This window comes from Eriocheir sinensis, chromosome 24 (genome assembly GCF_024679095.1).
Source record: "Eriocheir sinensis breed Jianghai 21 chromosome 24, ASM2467909v1, whole genome shotgun sequence".
In the NCBI taxonomy this organism is placed as follows: Eukaryota; Metazoa; Arthropoda; class Malacostraca; order Decapoda; family Varunidae; genus Eriocheir; species Eriocheir sinensis.
In genome coordinates, this window is record NC_066532.1 from 18,765,127 (window position 1) to 18,782,626 (window position 17,500).

General features: G+C 53.5%; 1 protein-coding gene and 1 pseudogene across 1 annotated transcript in view; one reads left to right on the forward strand and one right to left on the reverse strand.

The window, feature by feature from the left end:
* Positions 1 to 7,450, forward strand: part of LOC127003016 (uncharacterized) — a 56,777-nt gene extending 49,327 nt beyond the window's left edge. The window contains exon 2 of the mRNA XM_050869371.1: positions 194 to 7,450. Within this exon, the coding sequence (XP_050725328.1) occupies positions 208 to 5,547 (5,340 nt within the window). The 5' untranslated portion in view covers positions 194 to 207 and the 3' untranslated portion in view covers positions 5,548 to 7,450. The remainder of the gene's footprint in view (positions 1 to 193) is intronic.
* Positions 6,276 to 17,500, reverse strand: part of LOC127003155 (cytochrome c oxidase subunit 1-like) — a 94,862-nt pseudogene continuing 83,637 nt past the window's right edge.

Here is a 17,500-nt window from a genome sequence, read left to right on the forward strand (position 1 = left end):
TTCACTTCCCCTCCTCCCCCTTCCCCCTTCACCACAGAGCCCCGTGCCCCCATGCAGTAATCTTACCCTTCACTCTCCCCCGCTGTTCTCCTCTTTAAAACCCCTCACTCCCTTCTTCCCCCCCTCCATGCATCTCCTCCCCCTCCCCCCTCCCCCCACACAGCCCCCCACTAATCCCCCCCCTCTCCCCCAGGCGGGCGCGGTGAGATGGCCTCGGCGGCTCTCAACTCCGGGCTGCTGGAGGCGCTGGTGAGCCGCGGCGGGGCGGCCTCGGCCAGCGAGGGGCAGCCCCCCTCCCCCCACGACCCCGCGGCCGCCCACCACGCCTACCTCCACGCCCACTTCCAGGGCCTCGCCTCGCACTACGGCGGCGGCGACCTGCACGACATGTCTGCGTCCGGCGGCGACGCGACCACCGAGGAGGAGGACGTGAGCCTGGAGCAGCTGAGCCACTACTACCGCGCCGCCGGCGACGACCTGCTGCTGTCCGCCTCGGCCAAGAAGCGGCGCAAGCAGAGCAAGCCCGTGCGGCTGCCCACGCCGCAGGGCCAGGCGGCCGAGGCCTTCACGCTCAAGGCCGAGGAGGCGCAGTTTGACTCCGAGGTGTCCAACCCCTCGGCGGACGGCGACGACGGGTATGCCTGCCCGCAGTGCCACGTGCACGCCGCCTCGGACGACGCCCTGCGGCGGCACCTCATCGAGGAGCACATCGGGCGTGTGCTGAGCGACGATGAGGCCCGACAGGAGCAGCAGAAGCAGCAACAACAACAACAACAACAACAACAACAACAGGAGCAGGAACAGCAGCAAGAGCAGCAGCAGCAGCAGCAGCAGCAGCAGCAGCAGGAGCGAGACCGACACAAGGGCGAGGAGGGCGGCGGGCCGCTCAACCTGTCCAGCCCCCGCTGGGAGGAGCAGCGCCCCGCGTCGCGGCCCCGAGAGGAGGAGGGGCGCAGTCCCCCGACCTCTATACCGATGCCCCCATCCTTCGGCGACATGAAGTTCGGCCTGCCGGGCCTGCTACCCCTGGGGCCGCCGCCCTTCTTGCTACCCTTCCTCCAGCAGGCGGAGCACGAGCGGCTGTCTGCCGGCCTGCACACTGGCTCGCCCTCGTCGTCCGCCGGCCACGCCGCGCACAGCCGCATCTTCAACCAGGAGGCGTACTGCGACCTGTGCAACAAGGAGTTCTGCAACAAGTACTTCCTCAAGACCCACAAGGCCAACAAGCACGGCATCTATTCCCCAGAGATCAGCAGCTCCCCCACGGGACTGCCCCCCAGCCACTCCACGCCCCTGGGGCCCAGCGTGCCCCTCGCCTCGCCCCTAGCTCCCGTCCTCGGCCCCGGGGGCTTCGTGGGCTCCCCTTACGCCGGCGCCTTCATCGCGGCCAACATGACCAGCCTACCGCTGCGGCCGCCGCTGCTCGCCCAGGCCGCCGCCGCCAAGAGCCTGCCGCTCGCCAAGGCCGAGTTCGACAGCGGCGGGGTCGGCGGCAGCGTTACTGTGGGTGGCGGCGGCGGGAGTGGCAGCGGCACCAACGGTGGCAGTGGTGGTAGCGGTGGAGGCGGCAGCGGCGGCGGGAGTGGTGGTGGAGCTGGTGTTGGGGGTGGCGGCGGCGGCGGCGGCAGCAGCAGTAGCAGCAGCAGCGGCAAAGCCGGGGGCGTGATCAACCTGGAGGCGTACTGCGAGCTGTGCCAGAAGGAGTTCTGCAACAAGTACTTCCTGAAGAGGCACAAGTCCAAGATCCACGGCATCATGATCGACGTGGTCACCAAGCCCAAGAACCCCGGCCAGATGCCGCCCCGCGTGGCCCCGGACCGCCCCGAGGGGTGGTGCGACGCCTGCCGCCGGGACATCGGGGGCCGCGCCCCCCTCAACGCCCACAAGCTGCAGGTGCACGGCCCGCACATCGTGGCGCCGCTGCCCTCGCCCCACAGCCCCTCCCCGCAGGCCCACCGGAACCCCCGCACGCCCACGCCCAAGGACAGCCGCAAGGACGGCCCGGAGCAGCGGGAGCTGCGGGACTACTTCAGCCCCTGGGAGGTGTTCCGGGAGTCCCGTGAGGCAGGCAGAGACCTGTGGGACTCCGCCAAGGAGGCGCACGACCTGGGCAGGGACGCGGCACGCAGCATCGCTGCCCGCAGCCCCTGGGACAGGCCTCTGGGCTCCCCGTGGGACGCCGTCAAGGTTCCTGAAGGCTTCAAGGAATCATCCAAGGACGCAGTCCTCCGGGGGGACCACTGGAGTGAGTCCGGCGGCGGCGACCACCACGGCCTCCGCGAGGACCGCGCGGCGCTGTCAAACTTTAGTCGCCTCACAACCTCCCAAGACTTTCCTCTGGAGGCGCGGGACACGCAGGCCCTGAGGGAGCAGCAGCAGCAGCGAGAGTGGGAGATGCAGCAGCGGGACCTGGAACACCAGCACCGCGAGCGTGCACTGCAGCAGCAGAAACAGCTGCAGCAGGAGCAGCAGGAGGCACAGAGGCAGGAGATGCATTACCGGGAGATGGAGAGGGAGGCGGAGCTTCAGGAGCGGGAACGCGACAGCTGGAGCCAAGAGCGGGAACACAAGCCCTACGGCGACAAGCAGATGGAGCTGGAGCAGTACGAGCAGAAGGAGCAGGACCGAGGCGCCGAGCAGCAGAAAAGTGAGGCCGAGACCGTCATCAAGAGCGAGGCTTCCTTCCACGAGGCTGACGAGGACGCGGCCATGCCGGACCCCCGGGGCGGGACTCCCGACGAGCCGCGGGGAGAGGCGGGGCAGCTGGCGGAGGGCGCGGCCCTGCACGCCTCGGCGGACCATAAGACACACGGCGCCGACGACGACCACGGCGGCAGGGAGTGTGCCAGGCCCCGCGGCGGCCCCGACGAGGCGGCGGAGGGCGGCGAGAAGGGCGCGGAGAAGAAGACCTCCACGGCCTCCGCGAGCCTGGAGGGGCGCGACGACGCCCGGGAGGCGGAGCACGAGGAGAGGGAGACCAAGGCCGGGGGCCGCGACCCCTTCCGTGAGGGCCACCGGACCCCCGGCAGCAGCAGCGCTGACGAGAGCTCGCGGGACACTGGCATCATCGCCCGCGTGGGCCAGCCCGCCATGGTGCAGGCGCCGCCGGGCACCAAGTTCACGCCGGAGCAGCTGCGGCAGCTGGGCGTCATCAACCCCGACGCCTTCTGCGAGCTGTGCTGCAAGGAGTTCTGCAACAAGTACTTCCTGCGCACGCACCGCATCAAGAAGCACGGCATCTACACGCCGGAGTTCTCGGAGCGCTCAAAGTCACAAGTGAAGGACAACACGTCACTCAACTTGACGCGGCTGCTGGAGCGGCAGAGCCTAGACGTGCGCCCGCCGCTGCAGGACCTGGAGGCCGAGCTGGAGTGTGAGCTGTGCCGGCGGCCCTTCCCCAGCCCCTACCTGCTGCAGATGCACAAGTATTACTTCCACGGCCCGGGCCAGGAGGCCCTCTCCCCCCAGGACCCCCCGCCCCTGGCTCTGCACCCCCACCCGCTGCCCCACGAACAGCTGCGGCAGCTGGCGCTCCACGCCCAGCAGCAGGCGCAGCAGGCACAGGCCCGCAACCAGCAGTCACATCACAAGCGGATGCAGGAACAGCAGCGACGCCTCCAGGAGCAGCAGAGACGCCTGCAGGAGCACCAGCAGCGGCTGCAGAAACATCACCAGCAGCAGCAGCAACAACAACAACAACAACTCCAACAGCAGCAGCAGCAGCAGCAGCTTGACGCGCAGCGGGAGGCGGCGCGCCAGGAAGAGCGGCACCCCGCGGAGGAGGGCACGGCTTCGCGGGCCGAGGAACCGCCGCGCCCCTCCGTCATCGAGTCCGCGGACTCCAGCAAGTCTGACGCCAGCGAGGACCTGCGGAAGCTCCAGTCCATGATCCTGCAGCTGAACCGCCAGGGCGAGGCCAGCGTGCGGTGCCGCGTGTGCGGCAAGGAGCTGGCCAACAAGTACTTCCTGCGGGCGCACATGATGACGGAGCACGGCGTGCTGGGCCACGACGAGCCCGCGGGGGCGCCCAGCGAGGGAGCGCAGACGCCCAAGACCCCGAAGGAGGTCGCGGCCAAGGTCTCGCCGCCCTCCACGCCCCTGGGCGCGGAGAACCAGGCCTTCTGCACCATCTGCAAGAAGGACTTCTTCTCGCGCTACATCCTGCAGCAGCACCTGCTCAGCGCCCACGGGGTCTTCACGCCGCCCGCGCCTCCAACCTCCTTCATGGAGCGGATCAAGGCGGAGGTGGAGGGGCGGGAGGAGCGGAAGCCGCAGTCCACCTCGCGGTCCTACTGCGAGATCTGCAACAAGGAGCTGTGCAACAAGTACTTCATGAAGACGCACATGCTGAAGATGCACGGCATCAACGTGGAGAACGGCGTGACGGGCGGCGTGACCTGCGACCTCTGCAACAAGGAGCTGTGCAGCAAGTACTTCCTGCGCGTGCACAAGCAGAACACGCACGGCATGGTGGAGGAGGGCCGCGAGGGCGACGAGGGCATCAACAAGTTTGAGATCGAGACGTGTCCGCTGTGTTCGCGCCGCTTCAAGAGCCGCAAGTGGCTGAAGACGCACCTCACCGGCGACCACGACGAGGCGGGGAAGGAGAAGTGGCGCGAGCTGGAGGCCAGCCTGCGGGAGGCGCCGCCGCCGCCCGCCCCCGGCCTGTCCTGCGTGCTGTGCGGCCACGTGCTGCCCGACATGGTGGCGCTGCAGCTGCACATCATAAAGCTGCACAGCCCGCAGGATGCCGCCGCGGACGGGGATTCCCGCGCGTCCCTGGACGAGGCCAAGGACGAGGCCCTCAAGTGCTCCTTCTGCCCCTACACGGCGCCCAACCCCACGCTGCTGTTCGCGCACGCCCGCACGCACGTGCCCGGCGTGTCCTCCTTCACGGGCGTGCTGGGCCAGACGCTGCCGTGCTCCCTCTGCTCGCAGGTGTTCCCGGGGCTGGAGGCGTACCAGAACCACCTGCTGCAGCACCACCTGCAGGGCCTCTTCAAGCCTCTGCTCGACAAGGACGACCCCCACGAGGAGCACAAGCCGCCGCCCTCGCCCGAGGCTCCCGCGGAGGGCCCGGCGGGCGCCGCCTCCCAGACCCTGCGCCGCCGCAAGCGGTGGCGGTGTTCCCAGTGCGGGCGGCGCTTCAAGACCCGCGCGCTGTGCCTGACGCACGTGCACGCGTCGCACAACCCCCGCGCCCGCGGCACGTGGTTGGGCCGCCCGGCCGTGCAACGCCGCCTGTACAAGTGCCGCAAGTGTGGCGCGATGGCCCCGCGGCTGACGGAGCTGCGGCAGCACATCCGAGAGCACCACCAGCCGCGGGAGGGCGTGCCCACCTCGCACGCCACGCCCACCAAGGCCACGGGCGCCGGCCGCTTTGTGATGCAGCCGTTCCTGCTGAACGACAGCCGCGACGGTGAGGACGGGCGCGAGACGGAGGGGCGGGGCGCCGAGCGGCAGTTCGTGCCGTCGCTGGTGTACCTGCCGGTGGCGCGGCGCGTGCACCACCCCCTTACCGTCTCCTTCAGCCTCACGCCCGCGTGAACACCGCGCCGCGCCGCGCGACGCTCCACATCTCAGGGTCTCTCACTTCGTCAAGTACAATCACGGGAAGGCCGGGCCCTGGCGCCGCTGCAGGCCGGGCCCGGCGGCGCTCGGTCCGCAGGTCCTCGGCCACGCAGGTGCTACAAGCCCGTGTCGGCGGCAGCAGCAGCGGGCCGACGAGGCGGGCCGTGGCAGGCAGGGCCGCGCCATGCCGCGCCGCGGGTTCCTGTGTCACTGTACCTCAGTACCAATCAAAACCGGGCCCGCCGCCCCCTACTCTGGCCCCGGCCCGAGGGTGCGGGGAGGGCGGGGCGGCCCGGGCGGTGCGGGCGCGGGCAGGGCGGGGGTGTTGGTGTGCGGCCAACAGTATGCGATATCAGGCGTCGCCCCCGCCGCCTGCCCCACGCGGCCGCCGCCACGCCTGCACCACGCGGCGGAACACGCGCCGCGCCCCCCACGCCCCCTCTGTGGGGGCGGCGTGCGCGGCGCGGCGGGGCGTGGCGGGGCAGGGCGGCAGGGGAAGCGCCACCCTCGGGGCCTTGCCCCGCCCCCAGCCCGCGCCCCGCACTCAGGGATTTACTAAGAGTTCTTTACTTATATTAAGTAATAAGTAATTACATAGAATAACAACAATACTACGGTGATCTATATATAGCCGACGTGCGCCTGTGTCCCTCAGTGTTACAGCCAACGTGTCCTAACAGTGCTGCTGCTACACGTGTTGCCCGCTAGTGTGGCCCGTCCCGACCCACGCCCCTACTGACCCCCAGTGTTACCCCTCCCCCCGTCCCGGGGCTCCGCGCTTCGCCGCGGCCTGGCGGGGCGCCCCGGGGGTGCGTGGGCCTCCCCGGGCACGCCGCCATGCCCCGCCCCGCCTGGACATGTCATCAGGTTGTGACTCCGTATTGTGTGAACAGTCCCGCTGTCCCCGCCGCCCCCAGCCCTGTGTCCCCGGCGCCAGGTCTGCCCGTGTGCGTGTGTGTGTTTGTGTGTGTGTGTGTGTGTGTGTGTGTGTGTGTGTGTGTGTGTGTGCCAGGGGGGCCAGGCGGAGGGTGTGGTGCAGCAGTGCTTCGCTGTGAATGAACAAAAGACGGGAAGAACAAGTGCACCGCCGCCCCTTGTGTCCCCGGCCTGGCGCAGGCAGCCTGGCGCTCAGCACAACGCGGGGACTCAGCAGATGCCCTTCGCTTCACCTTGCTTTAAATGGCGTCGAGTGCAGTGTAACCTGAGGAGGAGGAGGAGGACCAGGAGGACGGAGGACATGAGGAGGAGGAGGAGGAGGAGGAGGAGGTGGAGGAGGAGGAGGAGGAGAAGGGATGTGTTTGTGCCATAGAGTATTTGTTCGTCACATTCTCTGTCTAGTCAAATCTGGTAACTAAATATTTATCCCGTAAGTGTTTATAACGGAATTTACTAGTGCATAAAATAAACAAATAAATAAATAAATCATACATGGAGAGCAAATTATGTAAGAAAGACTATGAGAAAAATAAACAAACAGACATACCAACTAAATCTATTGAGGAGAAAGTTCATATATCATTATTATTATTATTATTATCATCATTATAATTATTTGATTTATTTAGATAGAGGAAGGAAGAGAGGGAGAGAGAGAGGGAGAGGGAGAGGACATGTGTTATACTATACCCAAGTTCATATATTATTATTATTATTATTATCATTATTATTTGATTTATTTAGATAGAGAAAGGAAGAGAGGGAGAGGGAGAGGACAGGTGAGGTGAGGTGATGGTATACCTGGAGTCTGGCCCAAGCAATTAACTGTTTCATAGCAATTCGTTCCATTCCAGTAATTTTCATGTCTAGTCAAGGAGTCTCATGTTATGTTCTGTCGAGTTGAACAATGACCAAAGAAATTGTTTGACCAAAATGTAAAAAAAAAGTTTGATTTCTCCCCCCAATTTTCTGTCACAAGGTTTACACACACACACACACACACACACACACACACACACACACACACACACACACACACACACACACACACACACACACACATGGAAGCCATAATTCAAGTGTGTCACAATCATCTGTATATGTGTGTGTGTGTGTGTGTGTGAGAGAGAGAGAGAGAGAGAGAGAGAGAGAGAGAGAGAGAGAGAGAGAGAGAGAGAGAGAGAGAGAGAGAGAGAGAGAGAGAGAGAGAGAGAGAGAGTAAAACAATGGTGCTAGACAAAAAAAAAAAAGAATACTCAGACACAAAAAACAAAACAAATCAACAAAAAAAAAAACAAGAAAAAAACAAAACTAAAACGACTTAAAAGAAAAAAAGAAAGAAAAAGAAAGATAGAAAAACCATAATAGAGAGAGAAAAAAAAAGAAAAGAGAGAGAGAAAACAAGAGAAAGAAACGCACACACAAAAAAACACTACATACCATAATACAAAAACACACCACCAGCACCACCACCAGCACCACCACCACCACCACCACCACCGCTGCCAACGCCATCTGTAGCATCTGGGAGACAATGATTGATGAGTGAATTTGAGCGGCGGACGCGCGGCTCACCTGATACATATTTAATGCCGCGAGTCACCTGGATTAGCATACAATGGACGGGACGAAAGGAGAAAATAACGCCGCCCGAGGAAGAGAGAAAGAAAACGGGAGGTGGAGGAGGAGGAGGGAAGGAGGTAGAAGAGGAGGAGGAAGAACTGGAGGTATGGATAATAGGTCTTGGTTTCTCTCACCTGTCTGTCTGTTTTCCTGTCTAGTTCTTTACCTGTATCAAAATAACGCCGCCCGAGGAAGAGGAACAGAGAAAGAAAACGGGAGGTGGAGGAGGAGGAGGGAACGAGGTAGAAGAGGAGGAGGAAGAACTGGAGGTATGGATAATAGGTCTTGGTTTCTCTCACCTGTCTGTCTGTTTTCCTGTCTATTTCTTTACCTGTATCAAAATAACACCGCCCGAGGAAGAGGAACAGAGAAAGAAAACGGGAGGTGGAGGAGGAGGGAAGGAGGTAGAAGAGGAGGAGGAAGAACTGGAGGTATATAAGAGTCTTGGTTTGTCTCACCTGTCTGTCTGTTTTCCTGTCTAGCTATTTACCTGTCTAACATATGGAGTCTGCCAGAGGCCGGTAGGTCTAAACAAGGCAGCTCCTGTGAACCTAACCCCACCTAACCTCACTATCCATGAACTTATCCAACCTACCTCTATCCACTTCCTTCCTTACCTGTCTATTAAACATAAGAACGTAGGGAGTCTGCAAGAGGCCGCTAGCTCTATACAAAGCAGCTCCTGTGAACCTAACCCCACCTAACCTCACTATCCTGTCTGTCTGTTTTCCCGTCTGTCCGTTTAACTGTTTGCTCGTCTTCCTGTCTGCTTAACTGTATTCTGTCTGTCTGTCTTCCCGTCTATTTGTTTAACTGTTTGCTGTTTGCTCGTCTTCCTGTCTGCTTAACTGTCCTTCTGTCTGTCTGTCTTCCCGTCTATTTGTTTAACTGTTTGCTGTTTGCTCGTCTTCCTGTCTGCTTAACTGTCCATCTGTCTGTCTGTCTTCCCGTCTATCTGTTTAACTGTTTGCTCGTCTTCCTGTCTGCTTAACTGTCTTTCTGTCTGTCTGTCTCCTTTCGTATTCCAGTGCCTCCGTGATGCAGTGGTTACCGTGCCTGTTTACGAATGCGAGGGTACAGGTTTGAATCCCGGCCCGGGCAGTCGGCGTACAACCCACCCAGCTGTTCATCCTTCCTTTCTGGCTGGTCGATAAATGGGTACCTGGAGAAAGCTGAGGAAGGTAGACTGTGGGGACACGACTGTCACCCAAGCCCTGTGTCCCGCGATGATCGGTTCTACCCACCACAGGCTCCATGGGCTCAAGGGCCAATGAGAGAGAAGATGGCGCCACTATAAACACTTGCCTGCGCCATGACGGGCTGGGGTCGACTACCATCTAAGCCCCTCAAGAAAAGCCTAACCGACGCTATAGGTGTACACGTAAAAAAAATAAAAATAAAAATAAATAAATAAAAAATGCGGCGGGGATGAGAGCATTAACGTACGTCGCCAAATTATCGTACTCAGAGCATCTTTTTTACCGGTTTCTGGCTCATAATTATTGCCAAGAAACACCAAGGTCGGTATTAAGACACTTTCGCTTCTCACATCAGTTATTTCTAAAGGTCAAAGAGGGGATCAATCGTGTCCCAATGAGTGTTTCTTCAGGTTTATGGTACTAAGGGTCGGTCATAACACTACTCTTGGAAATGCCCAACACACCTACGAAAGCCTCGTCAAATATGTAAACTCGGGCGACAAAATGTTTAGAAATACGGCCCTAATAATTAACCATTTTAACAATAACTCTATATAAAATTAGTTAAAGGGGTGAAGGAGACAGTCTGAGGGTTGGAAATCGGGAAATAAAAAGAGCCTGACCACGACCATCTGGCAACGTTGCACTGACGTATGTCGCTAAATACCCGCCACTGCGTGTTCTTATACATCAGTTTTTAATATATATGTACATACATCAACTAAGTCACCCTTGTTAATAATCCCTTTACATCAATTAAAAAAAAAAACATTAATTAAATTCCTTCGCAGGCTACATAAGAAAAGGTGGGTGGGTAGGCAATGAAAGGGAAAGCAGGGTGAGGTTAGGTAAGGTAAGGTAAGGTAAGGTAAAGTAAGGTAAGGTAGGTAAAGAAAGAAAGGAAAGGTAGCTAAGGTAAGGTGGGTGGGTAGGTAATGAAAGGGAAAGCAGGGTAAGGTAAGGTAAGGCAAGGTAAGGTAAGGTAAGTGAAGGAAGAAAGGAAAGGCAGGTAAGGTAAGGTAAGGTGGGTGGGTAGGTAATGAAAGGGAAAGCAAGGTAAGGTAAGGTAAGGTAATAAAGAAAGGAAAAGCAGCTAAGGTAAGATAATGTAAGGTGGGTAGGTAGGAATGAGGTAAAACATTTGTAAGGCAAGTGAGGTAAGGAGTAAGGAGACAGGAAAGTGAATGTAGGTAAGACAGGACAAGGCAAGGGGGGCGGGATGACACACACACACACACACACACACACACACACACACACACAAGAGGATGGATGTGTAAGGAAGATCTACACACATACACACACATACTGACACACACACACACACACACACACACACACACACACACACACACACACACTTCCCCCTTCTTTATCTTCTGTCCTTCCGCTCTTTCTTCCCTTCACACACACACACACACACACACACACACGTACAGACACCCCCTCCCTTCCTACCCCCTACGTCCCCCCCCCCCCCCCACACACACACACAAAACAAGCATTCACTGATCAAAACCGCGGCCCACAAAGCGACACACCTCCGCGCGGCGACCATTAGCGAGCTCACACCCGGTCGCCGACGCTATCACGACCGTCGGCTACGATATACGGTGCGATAGCGAGCACGGGGTGGGGGGAGGGAGGGGGAGAGGGGTAATAGGAGAGGGGCGAGGGAGGGGGGGGGTTGTGTTTGTTTGTTTTTGTGTATGATAATATTAATCGGTTTGTTTAGGAACTGCCTCTCTCTCTCTCACTCTCACTCTCTCTCTCTCTCTCTCTCTCTCTCTCTCTCTCTCTCTCTCTCTCTCAAGCCCTTATTTTATATCCCTCTCTTTATCCTGGACTGTATTCTTTCTCTCACCTCTCCTCCTCCTCCCCCCCTCCTCTTCCTCCTCCTTCCCTCCTCCTCCTCCCCCTTCTCTTCCTCCTCCTATTTCTCTCACCGTTCCTCTTCTCTTCATCGTCAAAGGAGCTTAAAAATACAGAGGCGACAGAGAGAGAGAGAGAGAGAGAGAGAGAGAGAGAGAGAGAGAGAGAGTAACAGTAGTAGCAGTATTAGCAGTGGTAGTAATAGCAGTAGTAGTAGTAGTAGTAGTAGCAGTAGCAGTAATAGTAGTATCCAGGGATGGAGTATTCGTATTCGAATAATTATTTACAAAAATCAAAGTATTTTCATTCGTGTTGGAATACAAGGGAAAAGTGTTCGTATTCTGCGAATAATCTGACGGACGTGTAGCGGTCGTGTTCAGTACGGGTTCACGAGCTCATTGTACTGTTGCATAACTTTAGAACAGTGTTGTATCCAGGTAAGTCAAGAAGGTATTTTTCAATGAAAAGTATTCATGAATACTTTTCAAGAAGTATTCATAATTTGTATTCGAATCAAAACCATTTCACAGTATTCCAATTCGTGTTCGTATTGGTTGGAATTGAAGTATTCGTATGCGAACACACAACTTTTGCATCCACTCCATGCCCGGCACAGCAGCAAGAGAACAGTACGACTGACAACAGTAACATTATTACTATTATTATTATCATTATTATTATCAGTAGTAGTAGTAACAGTAGAAGTAGTAGTAGTAGTACCGGCAGAACAGTAGAATTGACAACAGTAACGACGACACTAGTAGTAGTAGTAGTAGTAGTAGTAGCAGCAGCACGTGGCAGTTGTACACACAGTAGCCGCTACCTCTTTACCCCGACCACTCCTCCTCCTCCTCCTCCTCTTCCTCCTCCTCCTCCTCTTTCCCTGGCCCAACTGGATGTGTAAGTATTGCCAACGGGAGAACACCACTTAAAACACACACACACACACGCACAAACAGCCCCCTCCTCTCCCCCCCAACAAACACTTAAAAAACACGAAAAAACGAAAAAACAACAACAACCAAAAAGAAGAAATTAGACGGCTCAGAGAGAGAGAGAGAGAGAGAGAGAGAGAGAGAGAGAGAGAGAGAATGAAAGAAAAACACACACACAATGGTCGCGCGATGTGGCAACCCCGCGCGAGACCCAAATCGTGGACTTTTCAAAAACGAGGAAAAATAAGACGAACAAAACAGCCTTATTGTATGGGGCCGCGCGTGTCGGGGGGAGGGGGGGGGGGGGGAGGAGGGAGGGTGTCAGGAGGCAAAATTTCCTCTCCCAATCCTTAATCTACGAGAACCAACTTTTTGATAAATGGCCAAGAAAGGAGAGAGAGAGAGAGAGAGAGAGAGAGAGAGAGAGAGAGAGAGAGAGAGAGAGAGAAATCTATGTAAATTTTCAGTGACAGGCGAGCTGACCATATTTTGTTACACACACACACACACACACACACACACACACACAGACATAACAGAGAGAAAGAGAAAGAGAAAAAAAAAGGTCCCTTCCCATGAATATCAAAAGAGTAATAACAAGACACACACACACACACACACACACACACACACACACACACACACACACACACACACACAGAGGGAAAGAGAAAGCGATGATCAAAAACACAGCAATATCATGAGACAGACAAACACACAAACAGACAGACAGACACAAAGAAAACGAGATCAAAGAAGCATCATCAGAGAGAGAGAGAGAGAGAGAGAGAGAGAGAGAGAGAGAGAGAGATTTCACAGGTCAACAAAATAATGGGGCCTATTTAGTGTGAACGGTGATGAAAATATGTGAATAAGTGTGAAAATTAATATATTATGAAAAAAAAATTATACAGAAGGAAGAAAAGGAAGGAAAATAACAGTGGAAAAAATGAAGCATGGAAACAGATAAGAGGGGGAAGCAGAAAATAGGGGAAATAATGGGTAAATTTAAGAAGGTAAGGGCAGCTATATGATGGGTAAAATAGGTCTAATAGGGAAATGTGTAAATATGGGTGAAAAGGGAGAAAATACGAAGATAGAGAAAATTGGGAAAATATGGAAAAAAAGTAAGTGAAAAAATAGTGAAAATGGAATAATGTGAAAAATAGGTAATTGGAAAATATTGAGAAAATGGAGATATGTGGAAAAATGGGGAATAAATGAGTGGAAATGGGGAGAATAAGAGAAATAAATAGGTAGAAATGGGAAAATGGAATGGGGAAAATGGGGAAAATGGAATAGGAAAATGGAATGGGGAAAATGGAATGGGAAAATGGATGGGGAAAATTGGTGAAAACAGGAAAGAAAAAATGGGGAAAATAATAATGTAAAGGGAACAGCAAGAAACAAAATTGGGAAAGGGGAAAACTACTACTACTACTACTACTACTACTACTACTACTACTACTACTACCAATACTACTACTACCAATACTACTACCACCACTACTACTACTACTACTACTACTACTACTACTACTACTAATGAAAAATAAAGGAAGTTGAAATTGAAAAAGGAAAAAAAGAACGTTAACATTTTTTTCTCTTTCTTCCCTCACGCCCAAAAACACTTCATCAATCTCTCTTTACCTCTTCTGTTTGTACTACTACTAAAAAAAAAAAACTAGACCCCATGTGTGTGTGTGCGTGTGTGTGTGTGTGTGTGTGTGTGTAATAAATACTCTCGGCACCTCTTTCTATGGTTCCTCTTTTGCGTACATCTGGGGGCGGGAGGAGGAGGAGGAGGAGGAGGAGGAGGAGGAGGAGGGACGGATGGAGGGTAGATGCCGAAGGAGGGACGGACGGAGGTAAAGAAAAAAGGAAGTGTGTGGGAAGGAAGAAGAGAAGGAGAGAGGGAGGTGAAGAAGAAAAGAAGGGAAGGAAGGGTTTGAAAGAAGAAGGGAAGGATAACGTAAAAGAAAAAGGAAAAGACGAAGATAGTGAAGGAAGAAAAAGGGAAAAATGAAGAAGGGTGATAAGGAAAGGGAGGAAAGGAAGGAAAAAATACAAAAAAAACGAAAAGAATAAGAAAAAAAATAGCAAAAATTAGATATAGCGAAGAAGGAAGAAAGGAAGAAAGGGAAGGAAGAAAGAAGGAAGAAAGGGAAGGAAGAAAGAAAACAGTGAAAGGAGAGAGGAAGAAGGAAGAAAGAAGAAAAAAGTGAATGAAAAAAATACAAAAAAACGAGAAAAAAAATAGAAGAAAAAAAAGATAGCAAGAATTAGAGATAGAGGGAAGAAAGAAGGAAGAAAGGGAAGGAAGAAAACAATGAATGAAAAGGAATGAAAAAAAAAACAGAAAGCAGAAAAAAGAAGCAAAGAAGAAAAAAAAAAAGATGTAATGAGTTAAAAATATGGGAAATAAGAAGGACGAGAGAGAGAGAGAGAGAGCAGGCAGCATCCCAGCATCCTAGAGTTACAATACCCAACTATGGACACAGTGAGCGAACGTTTTGACACCTGAGCGCTTAAACTGACGTATGGGAGCCAGGTGACGGCAGGTAAGCATCAACCAAGGTGTGCGGCCGAGAGAGAGGGATCTGACACACCCTTAAACCCAAGATCCAGGATGGTGTGGCGCTGGGTGTGGCCGGGGAGAGGAAGGAGGGTGAGAAAGAAGATCTGGTCACTCGTAAAGATACAAAAGGTTCTGGAAATAGACGAAACGGTGTGGAAATTTTTAGGGTGTCCTGTTTTTCTTTATTTCAGAGGCTGTCGTTCTCTCTCTCTCTCTCTTCTTGCCTTGAAAAATGTCCCAATCTTGAGAACATTGAATAATAAGCATTTCCGATCGACATCACTGGAAGCTTAGAGGCCGGACACAGACGCACACACACACACACACACACACACACACACACACATACACACAGGGGAGGGGTTGGGGTGACTGGAATCTCCCCCGGGGTGGTTCTATCGGGGTTCTTCGGGGCAATCATAGTTTTGGGTGAGAATCATTTCTTTTTACAACGAAAATTTCAATGGCGGAGGGAGAGAGCGAGAGAGAGAGAAAGAGAGAAAGAGAGAGAGAGAGACTTCAGTGTTGCCATATCCAGAGGGGCTGATTTTGAGTATTTTTTTTATCTCCCTCTCCCTCCCTCCCTCCCTCTCTCTCTCTTTTTTTTTTCATTTTGTAGACCTATGGAGGCGCGCGCGTGTGTGTCGGTTTGTGTGAAGAAGAGGAGGAGGAGGAGGAGGAGGAGGAGGAGGAGGAGGAGGAGGAGAGGTATGAAGAGGCAAACTAAGCCCTTCTATAGTGATGGAAAGAGGGAAAGAAGATGCGGTGGAGAGAGAGAGAGAGAGAGAGAGAGAGAGAGAGAAGGAAAGAAAAAAAGTAGAAAAAAACGAAAAAATGCAACCTAGATATTGTACGAGCGAATTGGAGGAGAGAAAAACAGAAAGAGAGAGAGAGAGAGAGAGAGAGTGAAGGGGAGAGGGGAGCATAAAATATGATTGAGACAGAGGGCGGGACAGGATATCGCCCCGCGGAGAGCAGCGGCGGGCGGGAGGCGGGGAGGAAAAATTCACAGCTTGACGGAAAATATCGAGTGGCTGAAAATTTATAGTGGGGAGAATGTGATCTTTACCCCCCCCCCCATCCCTCGCTCCTCTTCCTCCTCTTCTTTCTACCACTCTTCCTCCTCCCTTTCCTCTTTTTTTAATCTTCTACTTTCTTTCTTTCCTTTTTCTTCCTCATCTTCTTTTTCTCTTTTCTTTCGTCTTTTTTTCTATACTTTTCCCTCTTCCTCTTCTTCCTCTACTTTTTTTCTATCCCTCTTCCTCCTCTTTTTCCTCTTTTTTTTTAACTTATACTTTCCTTCTTTCCTTTTTCTTCCTCTTCCTCTTCTTCTTTCTCCCTCTTTCCTCTTTTTTTTCTATAGTTTTCCCTCTTCCTCTTCCTCTACTTCTTTCTCTACATATTTAAATTCTTCCCTTTTTTTCTTTTTTGGGGAGGCGGTGGCAGAGTGGTCAGCGTGCGGGCGTAGTGAGACCAAGGACCCAAGTTCGAGCCCCGCCGATGTGCAATTTTCAACCATCGCGGAGTGTCGGAAGGTTAACCACATGCTGTCCAGATCTTCAACCAACCCTAACTTCAGCGAGATTGGTCAAACGGAGCACTGGGGGGCAGCATGGGGCAGGCAAGGGTCATACATTACGGCAGCCACTATAAAAACAATTCGCCCGCTCCACTAAAAGCCGGGGCCGTTCAAGAGGACTCTCCAAGAATCCTACCAGCGTTAAAGGCAGAAATAATATCCTCAATTCATTCCCTTTTCTTTCCTTTTGGTGGTTAATTCTTCTCTCCTAATCTCTATAGTTCTTCTCCTCTTTATTCCTTCCTTCCCCTCGTTTTTCTGCTATCTTCTACTTCTTTATTCCTCTCCTCCTTCTCCTTTTCCCCTCTTCTTCTTCGCTTTTTTCTCTTTTTTCCTTCATACCTCTCTTCCTCCTTCTTTTCCCTTCTTCTTCCTCTTCCTCCTTCTTTTCCCCTCTTCTTCTTCTTCTTCGCTTCTTTCTCTCTCTTTTTTCCTTTATCCCTCTCTTCCTTCTTCTTTTCCCCTCTTCTTCTTCTTTTTCCTCGCTTCTCTCTCTCTCTCTCTCTCTCTCTCTCTCTCTCTCTCTCTCTCTCTCTCTCTCTCTCTCTCTCTCTCTCTCTCTCTCTCTCTTTCCTTCATCCCTCTCTTCCTCCTCCTTTTCCCTTCTTCTTTTTCTTCTTCCTCTCTTATCTCTCCTCCACATCTCTGTTTTCCTTCATCCCTCTCTTCCTCCTCCTTTTCCCCTCTTCTTCTTCCTCGTTTCTCTCTTCGCCCTTCTATCTTCTTACTTTCTATTCCTTTCCTCTGTTTTCCTTTTTCTCTTCCTCCTGTTCTCCCATTTCTTCCCATCTCTTTCAACATAATTTCACTTTTCCTTCCATTCTTCCTTTTACTCCCTTTCTTTATCTTCCTTTCTTTCTCTCCCTTTGCCTCCTCCCTTTGCAATATTTTCACTCCACTCCCATTTTCACCCTTTCTTTTCCCCTTTCTCCCTTCCTCTTCGCCCTTTCCCCCCTTCTATTATTTCCATTTACACCCTTCACATTCCCTTCTCTTCCTTCCTTCTCCCTTCCCTTCTACACGCCCTTCATTTCCTTTTCCTCCCCTTTCCCTTCCTTCTCCAGTTCTCCCTTCCTCCCTCTTCTTCCTCCCTTCCCTTCCCTTTCCTCTTTTTCTCCTTCTCTTCTTTTTCCTCTCTCTTCCCTCTTATTCACTCCTTTCTTTTCAATTATATTTGCGTTTCTCTCTCTCTCTCTCTCTCTCTCTC